This window comes from Poecilia reticulata, chromosome 16 (assembly GCF_904066995.2).
Source record: "Poecilia reticulata chromosome 16, P_reticulata-male-v2, whole genome shotgun sequence".
NCBI lineage: Eukaryota > Metazoa > Chordata > Actinopteri > Cyprinodontiformes > Poeciliidae > Poecilia > Poecilia reticulata.
This window is the reverse complement of record NC_088845.1, coordinates 912,304-928,819: the sequence shown is the minus strand read 5'-3', so window position 1 is coordinate 928,819 and position 16,516 is coordinate 912,304. Positions and strand designations below refer to the sequence as shown.

Genomic DNA, 16,516 nt, shown 5'->3' with positions numbered 1-16,516 from the left:
CACCCAGCTCTACACCACCCGGTTCTACACCACCCAGCCCTACGTCAACCAGCTCTACACCACCCGGTTCTACACCACCCAGCCCTACGTCAACCAGCTCTACACCACCCAGCTCTACACCACCCAGCCCTACGTCAACCAGCTCTACACCACCCAGCTCTACACCACCCAGCCCTACGTCAACCAGCTCTACACCACCCAGCTCTACACCACCCAGCCCTACGTCAACCAGCTCTACACCACCCAGTTCTACACCACCCAGCTCTACACCACCCAGTTCTACACCACCCAGCTCTACACCACCCGGTTCTACACCACCCAGCTCTACACCACCCGGTTCTACACCACCCAGCTCTACACCACCCAGCCCTACGTCAACCAGCTCTACACCACCCAGTTCTACACCACCCAGCTCTACACCACCCAGCCCTACGTCAACCAGCTCTACACCACCCAGTTCTACACCACCCAGTTCTACACCACCCGGTTCTACACCACCCAGTTCTACACCACCCGGTTCTACACCACCCAGTTCTACACCACCCGGTTCTACACCACCCGGTTCTACACCACCCCAACCAGCTCTACACCACCCAGCCCTACGTCAACCAGCTCTACACCACCCAGTTCTACATCACCCGGTTCTACACCACCCAGTTCTACACCACCTGGTTCTACACCACTCGGTTTCGCGCCTATAAGCCATCTGGGTCAGCTCAAATGATGATGTCATGGCTTTGTGAGCGTCTGATTGGTTCTGGTCGAACACAGGAGGCTCACCTGCGGAGGTGAAGCAGAGAATCAGACATAAGAGGATATTGTGATAAAGACATGAGCCAAATCTGTTGATAGATGATGAATTAATGACTGTGGAAAAGCAGCCAGAGAAATTAACAGGAAATAATCTGAAGCTAAAAGTTACTTTCACTTGTCTCTAGTTCAGGGCTGCACAGTGGCGTTGTTGCCTTGCAGCAAGAAGGTTCTGGGTTCGATTCCTGGCCCTGGTCTTTCTGCATGGAGTCTCCATGTTCTCCCTGGTGGGTTTTCTCCGGTTTCCTCCCACAGTCCAAAAACATGACTCAGGTTGATTGGTCTGTCTAAATTCTCCCTAGGTGTGAGTGTGTGTGTGGATGGTTGTGTGTCCTGTGTGTTGCCCTGTGACAGACTGGTGACCTGTCCAGGTGACCTGTCCAGGTGACCCCGCCTCTCGCCCAGAACTTTAGCTGGAGAGGCAGCAGCTCCTCCCGACCCACTGATCAACCAGATATTGTTATCCAAGATATCCAGCTATGAAAGTCCAGTCCAGTGATACTGATCTTTCTGACGCTGTGATGAAATCCAACAATTTTACAAAGTGGGTTGTTAAAATTTAATTTAATTTCCCTTTGGAATCGATTAAGTATTTTAGTATATTTGTTCCAACTAATTTCTGTTGTATATCACTATTTTTCATGCTATGCATATTATTTATGTTTTCAATGAATGTATGTTAAATTTTGTAAATATTCAAAATGAGAAGTTAATCATAATGTTGAACCGCAGTTCGCGTTGCTGCCGGCAGGCGGCGTCTCCGAACGTGCCTCCTGTGCGTTTTGTGTGATGGCGGGTTGTCATGGTGACAGCGGCAGTGGACGTCATTGATCCAGATCTGCGGTGATCAGTTATTGTTCATCTCGTGGTTCCGCTGCTGCTCCGTCCTTTCTTTGTGTCTGAGCGGAGCCGGTGGAGGTTCGGTTCGCTCACCGGCGCTGCCCGCTTCGCTTCGGGGCGGGCGGGGTCGGATCCTTCACCTCCACGTCACTCGGTTGTCTGTTGTCCATGCCTCTGCTGGAGGGCGGAGCTAATCGATCCGGAGCGGAGAGCGTTTGATCATCAGCCACGTGACTTCTAGTGACGCTCTGACTGGCTGATGTGGGTCATGTGACTTAGTGACACGTTGTCATAGAGACTAACCCCACCTAAAACGTCGACTGCGCTGCTCCAGCTCCGGAAACGAGTGCTCTCCTAGATGTGTCGGTAGGCGGGGCCTAAGCTACGAGCAGCGACGGGATTAGTCGAATGCGGCGGCAGCGGGCTGCGCTCTGATTGGTCAGAAGTACAGAGATGATCTGTCTGTCAGACTCAAGCCCCGCCCCCTACACAGACGGCGGAGCGCTCCGGACCAGGACCAGAATCTCCGGACATTGTGGCTCAGAGTGAGAGAAACTGACCCGGATCGTCGGAACCAATCGGAACCGATTTGCGGCTCAATGTCCCGGCTGCTGGAGAGCCGGAGGGAGAAGGACCGGATGAAGGAGAGCAGCCTGAAGGTGAGCCGGAACCCGCCGAACCCCGCCGCGCGCGACCACCCACACTTTAATTATACACACTTTATTATGGGTCGAACCGAACCGAGCAGACCAGTTCCTGGTCCCGGTCCGAATCTGCCTGGTTCCGCTCCGATCTGACCGGGCACATATGGAAAACACGGACCGAACCGCTGGTTTCGTTACGTCGGCGGACTGACTTAGTGAGCGGGCCAGGGTTCGAGTCAGGGCTCGGTTCTGGGTCCAGTTTAAAGGAAAACGGAGCAGGAAAGTTCGGAGATCAGAAACGGGAAACAGATTTTTTTTTCTTTCCGCTAACTCAAACGAGCACGCGCGTTTCGTCTACTGCGCGTGAACAGGGTGCGTGCTTGCGTGGGTCACAGCGTGTGCGAGAAGCGTGGGCCGGTACCGAACCGGTTCGGTGAGTTCGGACTTTTTAAAGGAGGCAGCGTGGCCGCTTTGTCCTGCAGGAGGAAGCGGGTCGGGGGGGAGGGGAGGATGCGCGCGCCGCGTGCGTTGGGGTTCGCGCGTGCCAGTGTCTCATACAGGAAGAGATGGGAAGGTCTGACCTCTGACCCACAAACCCAAACAACCTGAAGGAAAACCCGATCAGTTCCAGAACCAGGACCGGTTCTGATCAGCAGAACCGGTCCTGGTTCTGATTTTGAGGTTCCAGAACCTCTGAAGAGCTTCCATGTTTGTGATCAGAACTGTTGCTCTTCTGGGTCGGGTTGGTGCAGCTGAGCTGTGAGGCACGGTGGAGGTGTCATGGTGGTGGGGACGTGGTCACTGGTTGAACTGGGAATGCTGCTTCAAGGACAGTGGGAGTTTTTAGTTTTTACTCAAGTCTCTCAGCAGAATCTGAGCTGAGTTCTGATTGGTCGCTCAAGCTGCGCTTAGTGTTCTTCATCCCGATGAAGATGAGGCAGCGGGTGTTCTCACGCCTACGCCTCGCTGAAGCATCCTGGCCGTTGCCATGGTTACCTGCAGGCTGCAGCAGCCCTGTGTGCCCACTCACTCCACTGCTCAAATATTGATCGAAGCCTGGTGATAAGACAGCCGTACGAAGGATTTATGATCGATTTATGATCAATAATCTCAGCCATTTAATGAAAGCAGCAGATCTGAAGTGGCTCTGCTGATGAAACCTGCAGGTTGACTCACCTGGAGCTGCAGGTTCTCCAGTCTCAGCTGTTCGATTGCTGCGTTTCTCTGAGCAACGTGTTCCGCTCTGTGCCTGTGGGGGGCGCTGTGAGAGCTGGTGGTATCCATGGCATTGGAACAACCATCTCATCTTAAGTGGAGTTGGTTGGAGATTTCAGGGTCAAAGGTCAAACATCAGGTCCGTGGAGGGAGAAGAAGATGGTTGCTGGGTGCTTCAGCTACATGCTAACAGTGTTAGCTCTGCGTCTTGCTGCGTTGATCTGCAGCTCGCTGGCTCCCTCTGCTGGCTGGGAGCACTAGGGATGTGATTGATTACTGCAATACCTGGACTAGAGGATTCCAGAACCTTATCACCTTGCAGACTTAAGCAGTCACATGACCTGGAACCACCTGGCTCCTCCTGACTCTCTGCTCTAACCCAACTTGCTCGCCCTCCCTCCCTCTCTCTCCAACAGAGCTCCCTTTCTTCCTCTTCATCACTGAACTCTTTATTTATCCATCAGCTGATCACTGACTGTCACTGAGCGCCGCTTCTGCCCTGAGCCGGTTCCAACAGAACCAGTATGATCCATATGGACCCAGCTTAGCCCAGTCTGACTCGGTCAGAACCAGTTAGAACCAGTTTAACAAAGTCAGAGCCAGTCTGAACAGCTCACTAGAACAGAACCGTTTTCTTCCAGACATTTGGGGTGCTGTTGGTGAAATGCATCCTGGGAGTTTGGAATCCAGCTGAGGATTAAAGACGGTTAATGATGCATGCAGGTGGGCGGCGCCAGGACCGCCCATCTGAACACCAAGGTTACAACCAGAACCAGGACCTGGGCTGCTGCCTGGACCCGGCGCCTTTACACATCTCTGATGTAACCCTGCGGCCGGTTCTGATGAATACAGATGGACTTCCTGTTCCTCTTCCTGTTGAGAGAAACAGAACAGAGGAAAGCAGAAGTTCCCATAGCGACACAGTGACACAGCGCTCTGACCCTGTTCTGATCCAGTCTGGTACCGCTCTGACCCGGTTTCCCTCAGAACAAAACACTGAACAGTGAGAGCTCAGGTGTTTCCAGCCTTCACCCCCCTAGTGTCCAGGTATTCACCCCACCCTCTGCTTTCTTCCCTCACCTATAGTTCACCTGTTGGTGAACTGGTTCTACTGGTTTCACTGGTTCTACTGGTTTCACTGGTTCTACTGGTTCTACTGGTTTCACTGGTTCTACTGGTTTCACTGGTTCCACTGGTTTCACTAGTTATACTGGTTCCACTGGTTTCACTAGTTATACTGGTTCCAATGGTTTAATTGGTTTCCTGTCCAGATCAAGGAGAAGGAGCGGCTGAAGGAGACAAGAGAGCGGGAGGCGCGCTCCAGCAGCGGCCACCTGTTCACCTCGCTCAGCGTGTCGGCCACTACGCTCTGCTCCTCCTGCAACAAGAGCATCACGGCCAAGGAGGCGCTCAGCTGCCCAGGTAAACTCAGCTGCCCAGGTAAACTCAGCTGCCCAGGTAACTGTGTGACCACCAGTTGAACCTGATCTCGACTCAGTAATCTAACCGCCTCCAACCCCCAGTTCAGAAAAATGTCCTCACTGTTCACAAGAACCCCAACTTGTGGGTGGAGGTGGTGAAGTTGGTTCTCTCTATGTACTGTAGACCAGTACACACTGGTGACATCAGTTTTTCCACTGATGATGTCATTACTGAACCGAAAAATACACACAGCTGTTATCCATCCATCCTCTTTGTCCCTCAGTGGGTCAGGAGCTGCTGCTGCCTCTCCAGCTGACGTTCCGGGCGAGAGGCGGGGTCACCTGGACAGGTCACCTGGACAGATCACCTGGACAGGTGGCCAGTCTGTCACACAGACACACACACACACCTAGGGGCAATTTAGACAGACCAATTAACCTGACAGTCATGTTTTTGGACCGTGGGAGGAAACCGGAGTACCTGGAGAAAACCCACCATGCATAGGGAGAAAGACCGGGAATCGAACCCAGAACCTTCTTGCTGCAAGGCAACAGCTCTACCCACTGCACCACTGTGCAGCCCCACAGCTGTTATACTTCTGCTAAAGTGTGTGTCTGTGCGTGTTTTGGTTTTTCTCATGTTGTAAGGCCCATTTTTCAGGCCCACTGCTCCTTATGGGCCCCAAAGCCTGGGACCCATAAGGAGAACTACTGTTCTAGGGTCAGAGGTCAGGATTAGGACTGAGGTGTGAGGTGAGTCAATGCAAAGTCCTTATGAAGACAGAAAGGTGTGTGTCCATAGTGCAGAGGACCAACTTCACTGTCAGAATCAGAATTTAACGCACGACGTTTAAAAAACCAGAACAAAGAAACAGAACTTTGGGAAGTTAAGAATAAATAGATGGATAAATAAGGACAACAAGAGTTTGTTCTTGACTTTATGGCCCTGAAGCGCCTCCCTGGGGGCAGGAAGAGGTGGTGCTCGCGGTGTGAGGGGTCCTTGGTGATGCTGCGGGCTCTCCGTAGGCAGCAGATCCTATTGATCCTCCAGAGATGGATCCTCCAGTCCGTCTGGGTGTGGCCCTCCGGAGCTGCTTCCTCTCTGCTGGAGGACCACAGCGAGACACCGTGGCTCAACACCAGCTCCGCAGAGAGCTCAGCTCTCCGCTTGTTCTTCCTGAGAAAGATCAGGAAGTTCAGTCTCTCCAGGACTGAAGGGAAGTTAGGGTTCCAGGTCAGGTCTTCACTGACGCAGCTGCTCAGGAACCTGAAATCTGGCACATTCTCCACCCTGCCCCCGTCTCTAATGATGGGTAAATGTGTAGTTTGCACCCCCTAAAGTCGACGATCAGCTCCTTCGACTTGGAGGTGTTCAAACGGAGGAGGTTGTCTCCACTTTGTAGTCGGTTTCCAGAGAGAGGCCCCAATCTCTATGGTTCTATCATTTGGGTGGGTGGAGCTACAGTCACGGGCGGGGAGCAGGGCTCTCGGCACGTGGCCGTGTGGAGAGCCGGTGCTGGTGCTCAGTGCTGAGGACAGGTAGAGCCCGGTCCAGGTAGGGACTGGTCCAATATTAGGGCCCGGTCCAGGTAGGGACTGGTCCAATATTGGGGTCCGGTCCAGGTAGGGACTGGTCCAATATTAGGGTCCGGTCCAGGTAGAGCCCGGTCCAGGTAGGGACTGGTCCAATATTAGGGTCCGGTCCAGGTAGAGCCCGGTCCAGGTAGGGACTGGTCCAATATTAGGGCCCGGTCCAGGTAGGGACTGGTCCAATATTAGGGCCCGGTCCAGGTAGGGACTGGTCCAATATTGGGGTCCGGTCCAGGTAGGGACTGGTCCAATATTAGGGCCCGGTCCAGGTAGGGACTGGTCCAATATTAGGGTCCGGTCCAGGTAGAGCCCGGTCCAGGTAGGGACTGGTCCAATATTAGGGCCCGGTCCAGGTAGGGACTGGTCCAATATTGGGGTCCGGTCCAGGTAGGGACTGGTCCAATATTAGGGCCTGGTCCAGGTAGGGACTGGTCCAATATTGGGGTCCGGTCCAGGTAGGGACTGGTCCAATATTAGGGCCCGGTCCAGGTAGGGACTGGTCCAATATTAGGGTCCGGTCCAGGTAGAGCCCGGTCCAGGTAGGGACTGGTCCAATATTAGGGCCCGGTCCAGGTAGGGACTGGTCCAATATTAGGGCCCAGTCCAGGTAGGGACTGGTCCAATATTAGGGACTGGTCCAATATTAGGGACTGGTCCAGGTCTCGGAACTCCAAGTAGGGAAAAGGACCAGGTCTATGTGACAGTAATTTCTCACCTGGCTACAGTGATGCACAGGTGAGCCTGACCCGTCTGTATCATCACTACTGCGGTTCCTGCAAAGCCAATCAGAGAGCAGATACTGAGCAGACTCCTTTCTTTCCCAGGATGCAACGTCACCATCCACAACCGCTGCAGGGACAGCGTGGCGAGCTGCGCCAAGATGAAGCAGAGGGTAACACCTGTCTATCTGACCACCTGTCTGTCTGACCACCTGTGTCTGACCACCTGTCTGTCTTTGTCCCACAGCAACAGAAGCTGACGTTAGTCAGAAACAATTCAGCTCTACAGAATGTCGCTCTGCGGACCAAAAGTGAGTCCACCTGTCTGTCTCCACCTGTCTGTCTCCACCTGTCTGTCTCTGCCCGTCCTACATCCTCTTCCTCTGTCCTGTCCTCAGCTCCGATGATGAAGGAGCGTCCGAGCTCAGCTATCTACCCCTCAGACACTCTGCGACAGTCTCTGCTGGGATCCAGGCGGGTTCGGTCCGGCCTCACGCTCGCCAAGAGCGTCTCCACCAATAACATCGCAGGGTGAGTAAAAACCAAGATCTGATTGGCTGCTGGGAAGCACGCCCAACTGCTAACAGGTAGCACCTCCACTTCCTGTTCTATTCCTAGCGCTGTGGTTAAAAGCTAGCAGGTGATTGATTGGACCTGCAGGTGTGATCATTTGCGCCGCTGCTGAGTCCAGAGACGCATTCAGAGTCCTGAGCTACAGTTTCAGCTGGTCTGTCTCTCTGTGTCCCAGGGGGACAGAGGAGTCCGTCGGTCTCCGCAGGATTCTGTCCCAGTCCACCGAGTCGCTGAACTTCCGCAACAGAACTCTGTCCATGGAGTCCCTGACCGACGACGGTGCGTTGAGCTTACTGACTAGCGGCGGCGGGGAGTGCTGCGTCTGATAACGACAGGCTGTGTTGTAACAGGCGAGTGGTGGTGGAGCCCCCTGCTGGAGGAGCTGCAGGCGGAGGGCGGCTGCGTCCAGGCCGACAGCTGGAGCATGGCGGTGGACTCCAAGTTCCTGCAGACGCAGCACAAAGACGTCATCAAGCAGCAGGACGTCATCTATGGTACGACGCAAGCCGCAGCCACCAGGGGGAGCCGCAGAGACACACAACCACCGGACTGAGCAGAACCAGAACCAAATTAACAGAATAAACTTTACATGTTGCCTCCACCCTTCTGTCTCCGACTCTCTGTCTCCACCCATCTGCCTCCACCTGTCCCATGTCTCAGAGCTGATCCAGACGGAGTTCCACCACGTCCGGACGCTGCGGATCATGGAGGGCGTTTACCGGCGAGGGATGCAGGAGGAGGTGCTGCTGGAGGCGGGCGTGGTCCACACCATCTTCCCCTGCCTGGACCAGCTGCTGGAGCTGCACACCAACTTCCTGTCCCAGCTGCTGAGCCGCAGGAAGGACGGGCTGCAGGAGGGCAGCGCCAACAACTTTACTGTCCGCCGCCTGGGCGACCTGCTGCTGCGACAGGTGAGCTCACCTGTGGAGACAAAGGGGGTCAGAGGGCGTTGGAGTCTGGACAGAACCAGGCAGGTTCAGGTCTAAGGAACCAGTTAAATAGGATATTTTATTTCCACACAAAATCAGTACAAAGACTAGCTGCTGGTGAGTCTCACCTGTCCGCCTCACCTGAGAAGTCACAACATGAAGCCAGAATGAATGTCCGGTTTTCAGTCTGAGGGAGACGGCTCCCCCTGCAGGGCTCCAGCGGTACTGAATTCAGCCGGCCCACTTCCTCCGCCTGTAGACTGATGGAGGACGTCCACATTTGGAGGTATTGACTGAACTAAAGACGCCTTTCCACCAGAGCGTCTCTAACCGGTTCGGTCCGGTTCTTTCCCGGTCCGCCCCGACCAGATTCAGTTTCCAATAGCAGATCCGGCGCAGCTTAGTTCAACTGTTCTCAGACTTTCCTCCAGGGTTAGCATTAGCAGCACAGCAGGGTACGGCACCGAAACCATTTGATTTGCTCGTGATTTACGTCACTGGAAACAGCAAACGGCTTTATTTATCTGTGGACTGGAGGCCCAGCAAGATGGAGGTGTTACAGAAAAATGTGTGACTGCAGGGGGCGATATCTCGATTATTCTGGCCAGAATAATCTGTGACCAGTGTGATCCAATTCTTAATCGGTTACCGGTTTATTAAACGGCCACGGTTGGCTTACATATTTTAACGACAGCACATAGGGATGCGATGCAGTGGTCACTGTTCAGCCTCTAATACAAAGTAATGGGTAATGCGAGGTGGGTAGAGCGTACCGAAGAGCGAGAATGGGGGGCTGAGGGAATCCACAGCATGTGGAGAGTCTCAATCATGTTGAGTAGCATGGACTGATGCCATTCACCATGTTGAAATTAGTGTATGTTAAATTTAGCCAAAATGCTAATGTTAGCCTAAATGCTGGCAGTAGCATGTGGAGCATCATTAGCATGTTGTTTTAACTTGTCATGCTCCATTCAATATACTAAACATGGCTAATAAGTAAGAAAATTAGCTAATAGCTAACTTTAGGGAAAAGGCTAATGCTAATGCACTATCCTGATAAAAAAAAAAACACAAAAGAATCTTAATACTATTGCACCGCCTACAGGGGTGCACTGACGTGAGGGGAATATGTGGCTTTTATTTTGAAACTTTCAATAAGCTTCATTTTAATAACCACATTAATCCAATGTGTAACAGTGGTTTGGTTAATCCTAACCATCAAGTAGTTCTAAATGCCAGCTCAGCCCTCCTCTGTAATAACTGAGTGAACACTCAAAAGGTCAGCAAAAGGTCAGAACTACAACATGGTGGATCCACCATGTTGTAGTTCTGACCTTTTGCTCAGGCCTCTGTATTAAAGTTCCCCCATGGTTAGCTTCGCAAGGCAGTCACTGCTCTCCCTATGCACTGCATGGCAGGCCCCAATAAAAAACTATTTCCCATTAGATCTCCTTTAAAAGACACATTCCTCAATATTCCTATAAAAGTTACATAAGTGAAGTGATGAATACCTGGACCTTTTCGATGTTCTTTATGATTTTGCACCAAAGCAGTGCAACATGTTAAAACAGCAAAGCGTCTTCATACGAGTCCCAATTTACATCATTGTTTTATTTGTTTCCTTATTTTAATCACACTTTAAATCTGTTGACTTCTTGATCCTTAATGTTCCTCCACCTAATTCAGAGAAATGCAGTGAATTTATCAGTGACTCCCATTGGGGGGCCGGGGGCCCCACAGCAGCTAGCAGCGGCCCTGGAGACATGCAGGAACATCAGCTTCAGAGGAACAGAACATGTTTCTGATAACTGTGTGTGTGTGTGTGTGTGTGTGTGTGTGTGTGTGTGTGTGTGTGTGTGTGTGCGTGTGTGTGTGTGTGTGTGTGCGTGTGTGTGTGTGTGTGCGTGTGTGTGTGTGTGTGTGTGCAGTTTTCAGGTCAGTGTGCCGAAGACATGAAGAAGCTTTACTCCGAGTTCTGCAGCCGCCACCCCAAAGCAGTGAAACTCTACAAAGAAGTGCTGAACCGAGACCGCAGGCTGCAGCAGTTCATCAGGGTGAGGAGCAGAACCAGATTCACTCCGGTTCACACTGACTGAACTGGATTAAAGTGGGCGCTGCTGGACGGTATCCAGATTAAACCGGTTTCTTTCTGTGTTAATCAGCGGGTTTGTCGTGGTCCTCTGCTGCGTCGCCATGGTGTCCAGGAATGCATCCTGCTGGTCACCCAGCGGATCACCAAATACCCGGTTCTGATCCAGAGGATCCTGGACAACACCAAAGGTGAGGCTCCGCCCCCACACCAGGTGCTCCTCCCACCCGGTGGTGGCGTTGACCCGCTCTGCCCCCTGCAGGCTGTCCGGATGAGCGGCGAGACCTGCAAGAGGCCCTGGTCCTCCTGAAGGAGCTGATCGGCTCGGTGGATCAGGAGGTTCTGGAGCTGGACCGGAACCGGAGGCTGCAGGAGGTCCAGGCCCGGTTGGACCCGCGGGCCCAGGCTGAGGTGAAGGGAGGCGGCGCCTTCAGAGGGGGAGAGCTGCTGAGGAGGAAGCTGCTCCACGAGGGGACGCTCACCTGGAAGGTGCAGGGCTCCAGGATGAAAGGTAGGCGGGGCGGGGACACCTGACTGATACCTGGGGGACACCAGACTGATACCTGGGGGACACCTGACTGATACCTGGGGGACACCTGACTGATACCTGGGGGACACCAGACTGATACCTGGGGGACACCTGACTGATACCTGGGGGACACCTGACTGATACCTGGGGGACACCTGACTGATACCTGGGGGACACCTGTTGACAACCCTCACTGCTCTCTCCAGATGTGCAGGTCTTGCTGATGTCAGACATCTTAGTTTTCCTCCAGGAAAAGGACCAGAAGTTCAGTTTTGCGTCACTGGTGAGTCACACCTGATCTCACCTTTATCACCTTTAAAAACCTGTGAACTTGGGTTTGTCTCTGAGGGACCCTGTCCTCTGTCTTTTCACCTGTCTGTCCTCCTGTGTCTCAGGACAAGTCCCCTGTGGTTTCCCTGACCAAGCTGATCGTCAGAGAAGTAGCCAATCAGGAAAAAGGGATGTACCTGATCAGTGACTCCGCCCCTCCTGAGATGTACGAGCTGTACGCTTCGTCCAAAGACGACCGGAAGACGTGGATGAGCTGCATCCAGAAGGTCGCTCAGAGGTCAGTGCGACGCCCAGCTACAGTGAACCTGCAGTTCCTTCTTGTTCTGAACTGGTTTGTAAAACTCGTCACGTTTTCTTTGCAGCTGTCCTTCCAGAGACGAGTTTCCTCTCATTGAGACTGAAGACAAAGCTTTACAGCGCCGCCTCAGAGGTACTGATGCTGCTCCTGGTGACCTCTGACCCTGAGTGAAGTCAGGTCCTAATGTCCCTCTGTCCCTCCTCTTCCTCGTCTGTCTCCACAGCTGACATCCAGCAGAAGGACAAGGAGGTCCTGGAGCTCCTGCAGGAGCGGGCCACCTTGTTCTCCGACCTGGTCCAGGCCACGGCGCGAGAAGACGGAGAGGAGCGGCATGCGGAGGCAAAGACCTCCTCCTCTAACCGGAACCTGTTCCGAGCCGACACGCCGCACGCTCCCAAAGCAGAACCGCTCCTCCTGGCCGCCATCGGAGAAGGTGAGGAGGCTCTGCTTAGCTGGCTGGACCGGCTTGGACATCTGCTTGGTCCTTGTTGGTTCTGGTTGAATCTGTTTCTTGTTTCAGTCGACAAGCTGGCAGCGCTGCTGTCTGACACCAGCAATCAGAAATCCTCCGTAACCAATGGCAACCAGGACATCAGCAGTGAGTCACACCTGTTCTGCTCTTTACCTGGCGTGGTTCCGACCTCCTCTCACCTGTTTCTCTTTCAGATGGGGATTCGGGTTCTGTCCACGGCTCTTTTAAACTCAACAACAGCTCCTCCAAGGTAAAGCTCCGTCCACCAGAACTCTGTTGCTTCTACTCAGTCTGAGCCGGTTCTGGTCCAGTGTAGGTTTGGTTTAGGTTTGCAGATCATTGATGAAGGTTCTGACTGGTCCCAGTTGGGGTGTTGTCATGGCAACAGGAGCAGCTGCACCTTTGTGGTTTCGCTCTGCGGTTCTAGGCGGGTCCGTTTGTTCTCAGCTGGCCGGCGATCCAAAATGGTTCTGTTTCAGCGAGTCATCTGGAGTTGGCTGATAAGAGCTGGGCTCGACCCGGTTCATCAGAGTGTGTGTGACCGTGAAGGTTCTGGTTCTGACCCGGTTTCATGTTTCAGGACCGGAACGGAAACCAGCTGCAGGAACGGACCCTGAACGAGGTAACTACTACTTCCTGTTTCTGCTTCGACCAATCAGCTTTCAGTTGGCTCAGAGGCTAGGCTGAGCCGCAGCATCAGAACCCGGTTCTGGGTCTGACCCAGTTCTGACCGCTTTGTGTCAACAGGAAGTGCGTCAGCGGCTGGTCGGGCTCAGCACGCAGCTTCACGCCCTGCAGGTCCGTTCCTCCAGTCTCAAAGCGTTTCCTGTTGAAGCAGGAAGTGATGTAACGGCTGTGTTTGGCTCCGCCCCCAGGCGGCGGTGATCCGGCAGGACTCGATCCTGGAGCTGTCGGCGGGCGCCGCCCCCACGGCCGGCCCGGGCTCCGCCCCCCGCCTGGTGCGGTCGATGTCGCGCGATGCGGCGCTGGACGCCAGCGGCGAGGTGGTGCTGCTGCGGCGGCAGGTGGAGCTGCTGCAGGAGGAGCTGTCGCGGCTGCGTCTGAAGGCGGAGGAGGGCGGCAAGAAGGGGGCGGGCTCCGGAAAGAAGAAGAAGAAGAACAAAGGGAAGGGCGACGCCTCCAAGGACCAACAGGTGCGTCCGGATAGCCAGGTGATGCGGCGCGGCGAACAGCGCTGAGGTCCGTTGTGTCTCCCCGCAGGTCGACAGGAAGCCGGAGGCCGAGCCGCCCGCCGTCGCCCCGTTGGCCGTAGAGGATCCTGTCGACCAGTTAGATGGCCTGGAGGAGGGGCCTGAGGAGGAGGAGGAGGAAGTGATGAAGATCTCGCCACGCTCCGACAGTCCCAGAGGTCAGTACCGCCGTCACCGCTGGGCGCCTCACTGTCACCATGGTAACCGCCGCTCTGTGACCCCCAGATCTCCAGGACATTCCCGAGGAGAGCGAGAGCTAACCTCCCAGTGGATTTCGTCGCCACGATGTCATTGTGATGTCACCGTCTCTACCAGAGATCCACTCGCTGTCGGACATTTTCCTTGAACATTTCCTAAATTTTCTGTTCGATACAGGAAGTGTAACCATGACAACTGTTTACTGATCATGTCTGCTGGAGGGGGAGGGGCTTACAGAGAGGGCGGGGCTTACAGAGGCTGTGGTCAGCTCTGATTGGAGGCCATAGGGCCAGTGGGCGGAGTTTGTGTGTCTCAGTCCAAAGTTCAAAATCTGCTTCAAAAAAAAGCTTCAGGCGATCGGCCATCCTGGGAGCTGGACACCAGTACAGCTTACTGGGAGCTACTGGGAGGGTCAGGGGGAAAAGAAGCTGGAGTGAAAACAGGAAATGCTGCTTGGCAGGATTTCAATTATTAAAACGAGAGACTGATCAATAAGTAATAATTGATTTGGCCTGATAGGAACGCTGATTCAGCAGATCTCAGAGCGGACCGACCTGCTGACCTTCACTGGAAGCAGAAACGCTTCTGTTCCTGGGTCAGAGCCAAACATGAGACACATGAACGGTCACCACACTACATTACCCAGAAGGCCTTTGGAGCTGCAGCCTGACTGTGGAAACTTTATTTAAACAGAAGTAGTTTTAGAAACTTTTATTCTGTTTGTTACGTCTGAATATTTAGCTTCAAAATCTGTTCCAGGTTCAGGTGAAGCCAAAAAGTTTTTAATACAGCAGCAGGGTGGGAGAGATGGGGACTGGGAGGACTGGGAGGACTGGGAGGACTGGGAGGACTGGGAGGTCTGCATGGGTCACAGCTGCTGTACATTAGCATGTTAGCATGGCTGTTTTTTCTATAAGGGTTAATTAACCAGTTTGTGTCAACATGATGATGATGATGATGATGATGAGGTCACATGATGTAAACACTATGAACCTGCTGATGGACACAAACGACTCCAGCTGCTTCAGCTGATGAAGAAGAAGATGAAGGTTTCCTGTCCAGAACATTTCAGAGAATTTACAGAAACATCTGGAAGATCCAGAAGAAGAACCTGAAACTTTTCAGGAACTGATGATTGATTATTGATTTCTGCTGAATATAAAAACCTCAGAAACTTCCTGTCTGCTGTTATTTGGATGGATGGATGGATGATGAGGGGTGCAAGTGGCACAGTTGGTTGCCTTGCAGCAAGAAGGTTCTGGGTTTGATTCCCGGCCCGGGTCTTTCTGCATGTTCTCCCTGTGCATGGTGGGTTCTTCTCTTCCTCCCACAGTCCAAAAACATGACTATGATGTAAATTAGCCTCCCTAGGAGTGAGTGAGTGTGTGGTTGTCTCTCTCTGTGTTGCCCTGCGAGAGACAGGTGACCTGTCCAGGTGACCCCGCCTCTCGCCCCAAACATTCGCAGGAGAAGCACCAGCACCTCCTGGCCCACTGGGAACAAGGGTGGAAGAAAATGGATGGATGATGAGAAGCTAACTGACTAGCGACCGGTTCATGTTCCTGCTGTCAGGATGAAGCTAACAACGGCCGAGGCGTTCCTCACAGTTCATCATCTGGAGCCCAGAAATTTCATTTAAAGGTGCAGCCATTTTGTTCTGTTTATGGGGGAATTATTAAATAAACTTATTTTGATTGAAAATATGTTTTTTTATATTAATGAACCTGAAGACAGATGGGTCCCACATGAATGGGTCCCTCTGAACATCAGGAACAGCTGATCCCAAACTCCAGCTTACGCCAGATAGATCGATCTATATATCACATAATCTAAATCAATGTTGGGGAATAATTACAACTTTTTAAGATAGATATAGATAGATAGATAGATAGATAGATAGATAGATAGATAGATAGATAGTCTTTGGTTGGATGAATAAAATCCCGCCTAGAATCAGTATCTGTTGGCGACCAGTAGCATGGAAAGAACAGACCCTCATGGCAGCTCAATAGGCGCCTATTGAGATTTAGGGCGGCCATCTTGGAGAGGTCGACCGCTCCACTCAGCCTTATACGTTTGACAGCCACAATGACGTATCAGCGCATTTAATTAATCATAACTAAATGGTAAACAGATATTCAGGATTATTCAAACAGCTATCGCAGCTACATTTACAAGGAAATTTATGCTTTAAGTACTTTTGAATTGATTGATACTTGGTTCAGGGTATTTAAATATTCATAGTGGGGAAAACAATAGATTTGGAATTTATATATAAAAATAAAAAAGAATTCCCTTCTCACCCTCCGCGGGTGGTCTCTCTCTCTCTCTCTCTCTCTCTCTCTCTCTCTCTCTCTCCCAGAGCTTGAGGGTTCTGCGCAGCATCTTGAGACCACTTTGATCTCGGGGCTTCCAGTCCATATTCTGCACAGATGTTTTAAAAAATTCCCTTCTCACCCTCCGCGGGTGGTCTGTTTCATCCTCTGAGCTCGGGTCCTCTACCAGAGGCCTGGGAGCTTGAGGTTCTCCTCCAGTATCTTGGCTGTGCCTAGAACTGCACATTTCTGGACTGAGATGTTGTTCCTGTTTGAGCCACTGCTCCAGTTTGGGGGTGACTGTCTGCCCCGAGGGCCCCGATGACCACAGGCACCACTGTGGTCTTCACCTTCCAGGTCTTTTCCAGTTCC

General features: G+C 52.7%; 1 protein-coding gene across 1 annotated transcript; it reads left to right on the top strand.

Annotated features, from left to right (window-relative positions):
- Positions 1-1,953: 1,953 nt before the first annotated feature.
- Positions 1,954-15,006, top strand: arhgef2b (rho/rac guanine nucleotide exchange factor (GEF) 2b). The gene is made up of 22 exons (XM_008430572.3): positions 1,954-2,309; positions 4,781-4,931; positions 7,345-7,412; positions 7,487-7,550; positions 7,638-7,770; positions 7,988-8,091; positions 8,163-8,306; positions 8,473-8,723; positions 10,670-10,795; positions 10,904-11,021; positions 11,093-11,341; positions 11,566-11,642; positions 11,755-11,927; positions 12,013-12,080; positions 12,172-12,381; positions 12,469-12,546; positions 12,615-12,670; positions 13,001-13,042; positions 13,168-13,218; positions 13,296-13,574; positions 13,642-13,789; positions 13,857-15,006. Exons 1-22 carry the CDS (start codon positions 2,250-2,252, stop codon positions 13,889-13,891), a joined length of 2,685 nt encoding a protein of 894 aa, XP_008428794.1. The 5' UTR covers positions 1,954-2,249; the 3' UTR covers positions 13,892-15,006.
- Positions 15,007-16,516: the final 1,510 nt, after the last annotated feature.

Coding starts and splice junctions, on each gene's coding strand:
- arhgef2b (XM_008430572.3), top strand. CDS start 2,250: ATGTCCCGGCTGCTGGAGAGCCGGAGGGAGAAGGACCGGATGAAGGAG. Junction 2,310..4,780: donor TGAAGGAGAGCAGCCTGAAG/GTGAGCCGGAAC, acceptor TTTCCTGTCCAG/ATCAAGGAGAAGGAGCGGCT. Junction 8,724..10,669: donor GCGACCTGCTGCTGCGACAG/GTGAGCTCACCT, acceptor GTGTGTGTGCAG/TTTTCAGGTCAGTGTGCCGA.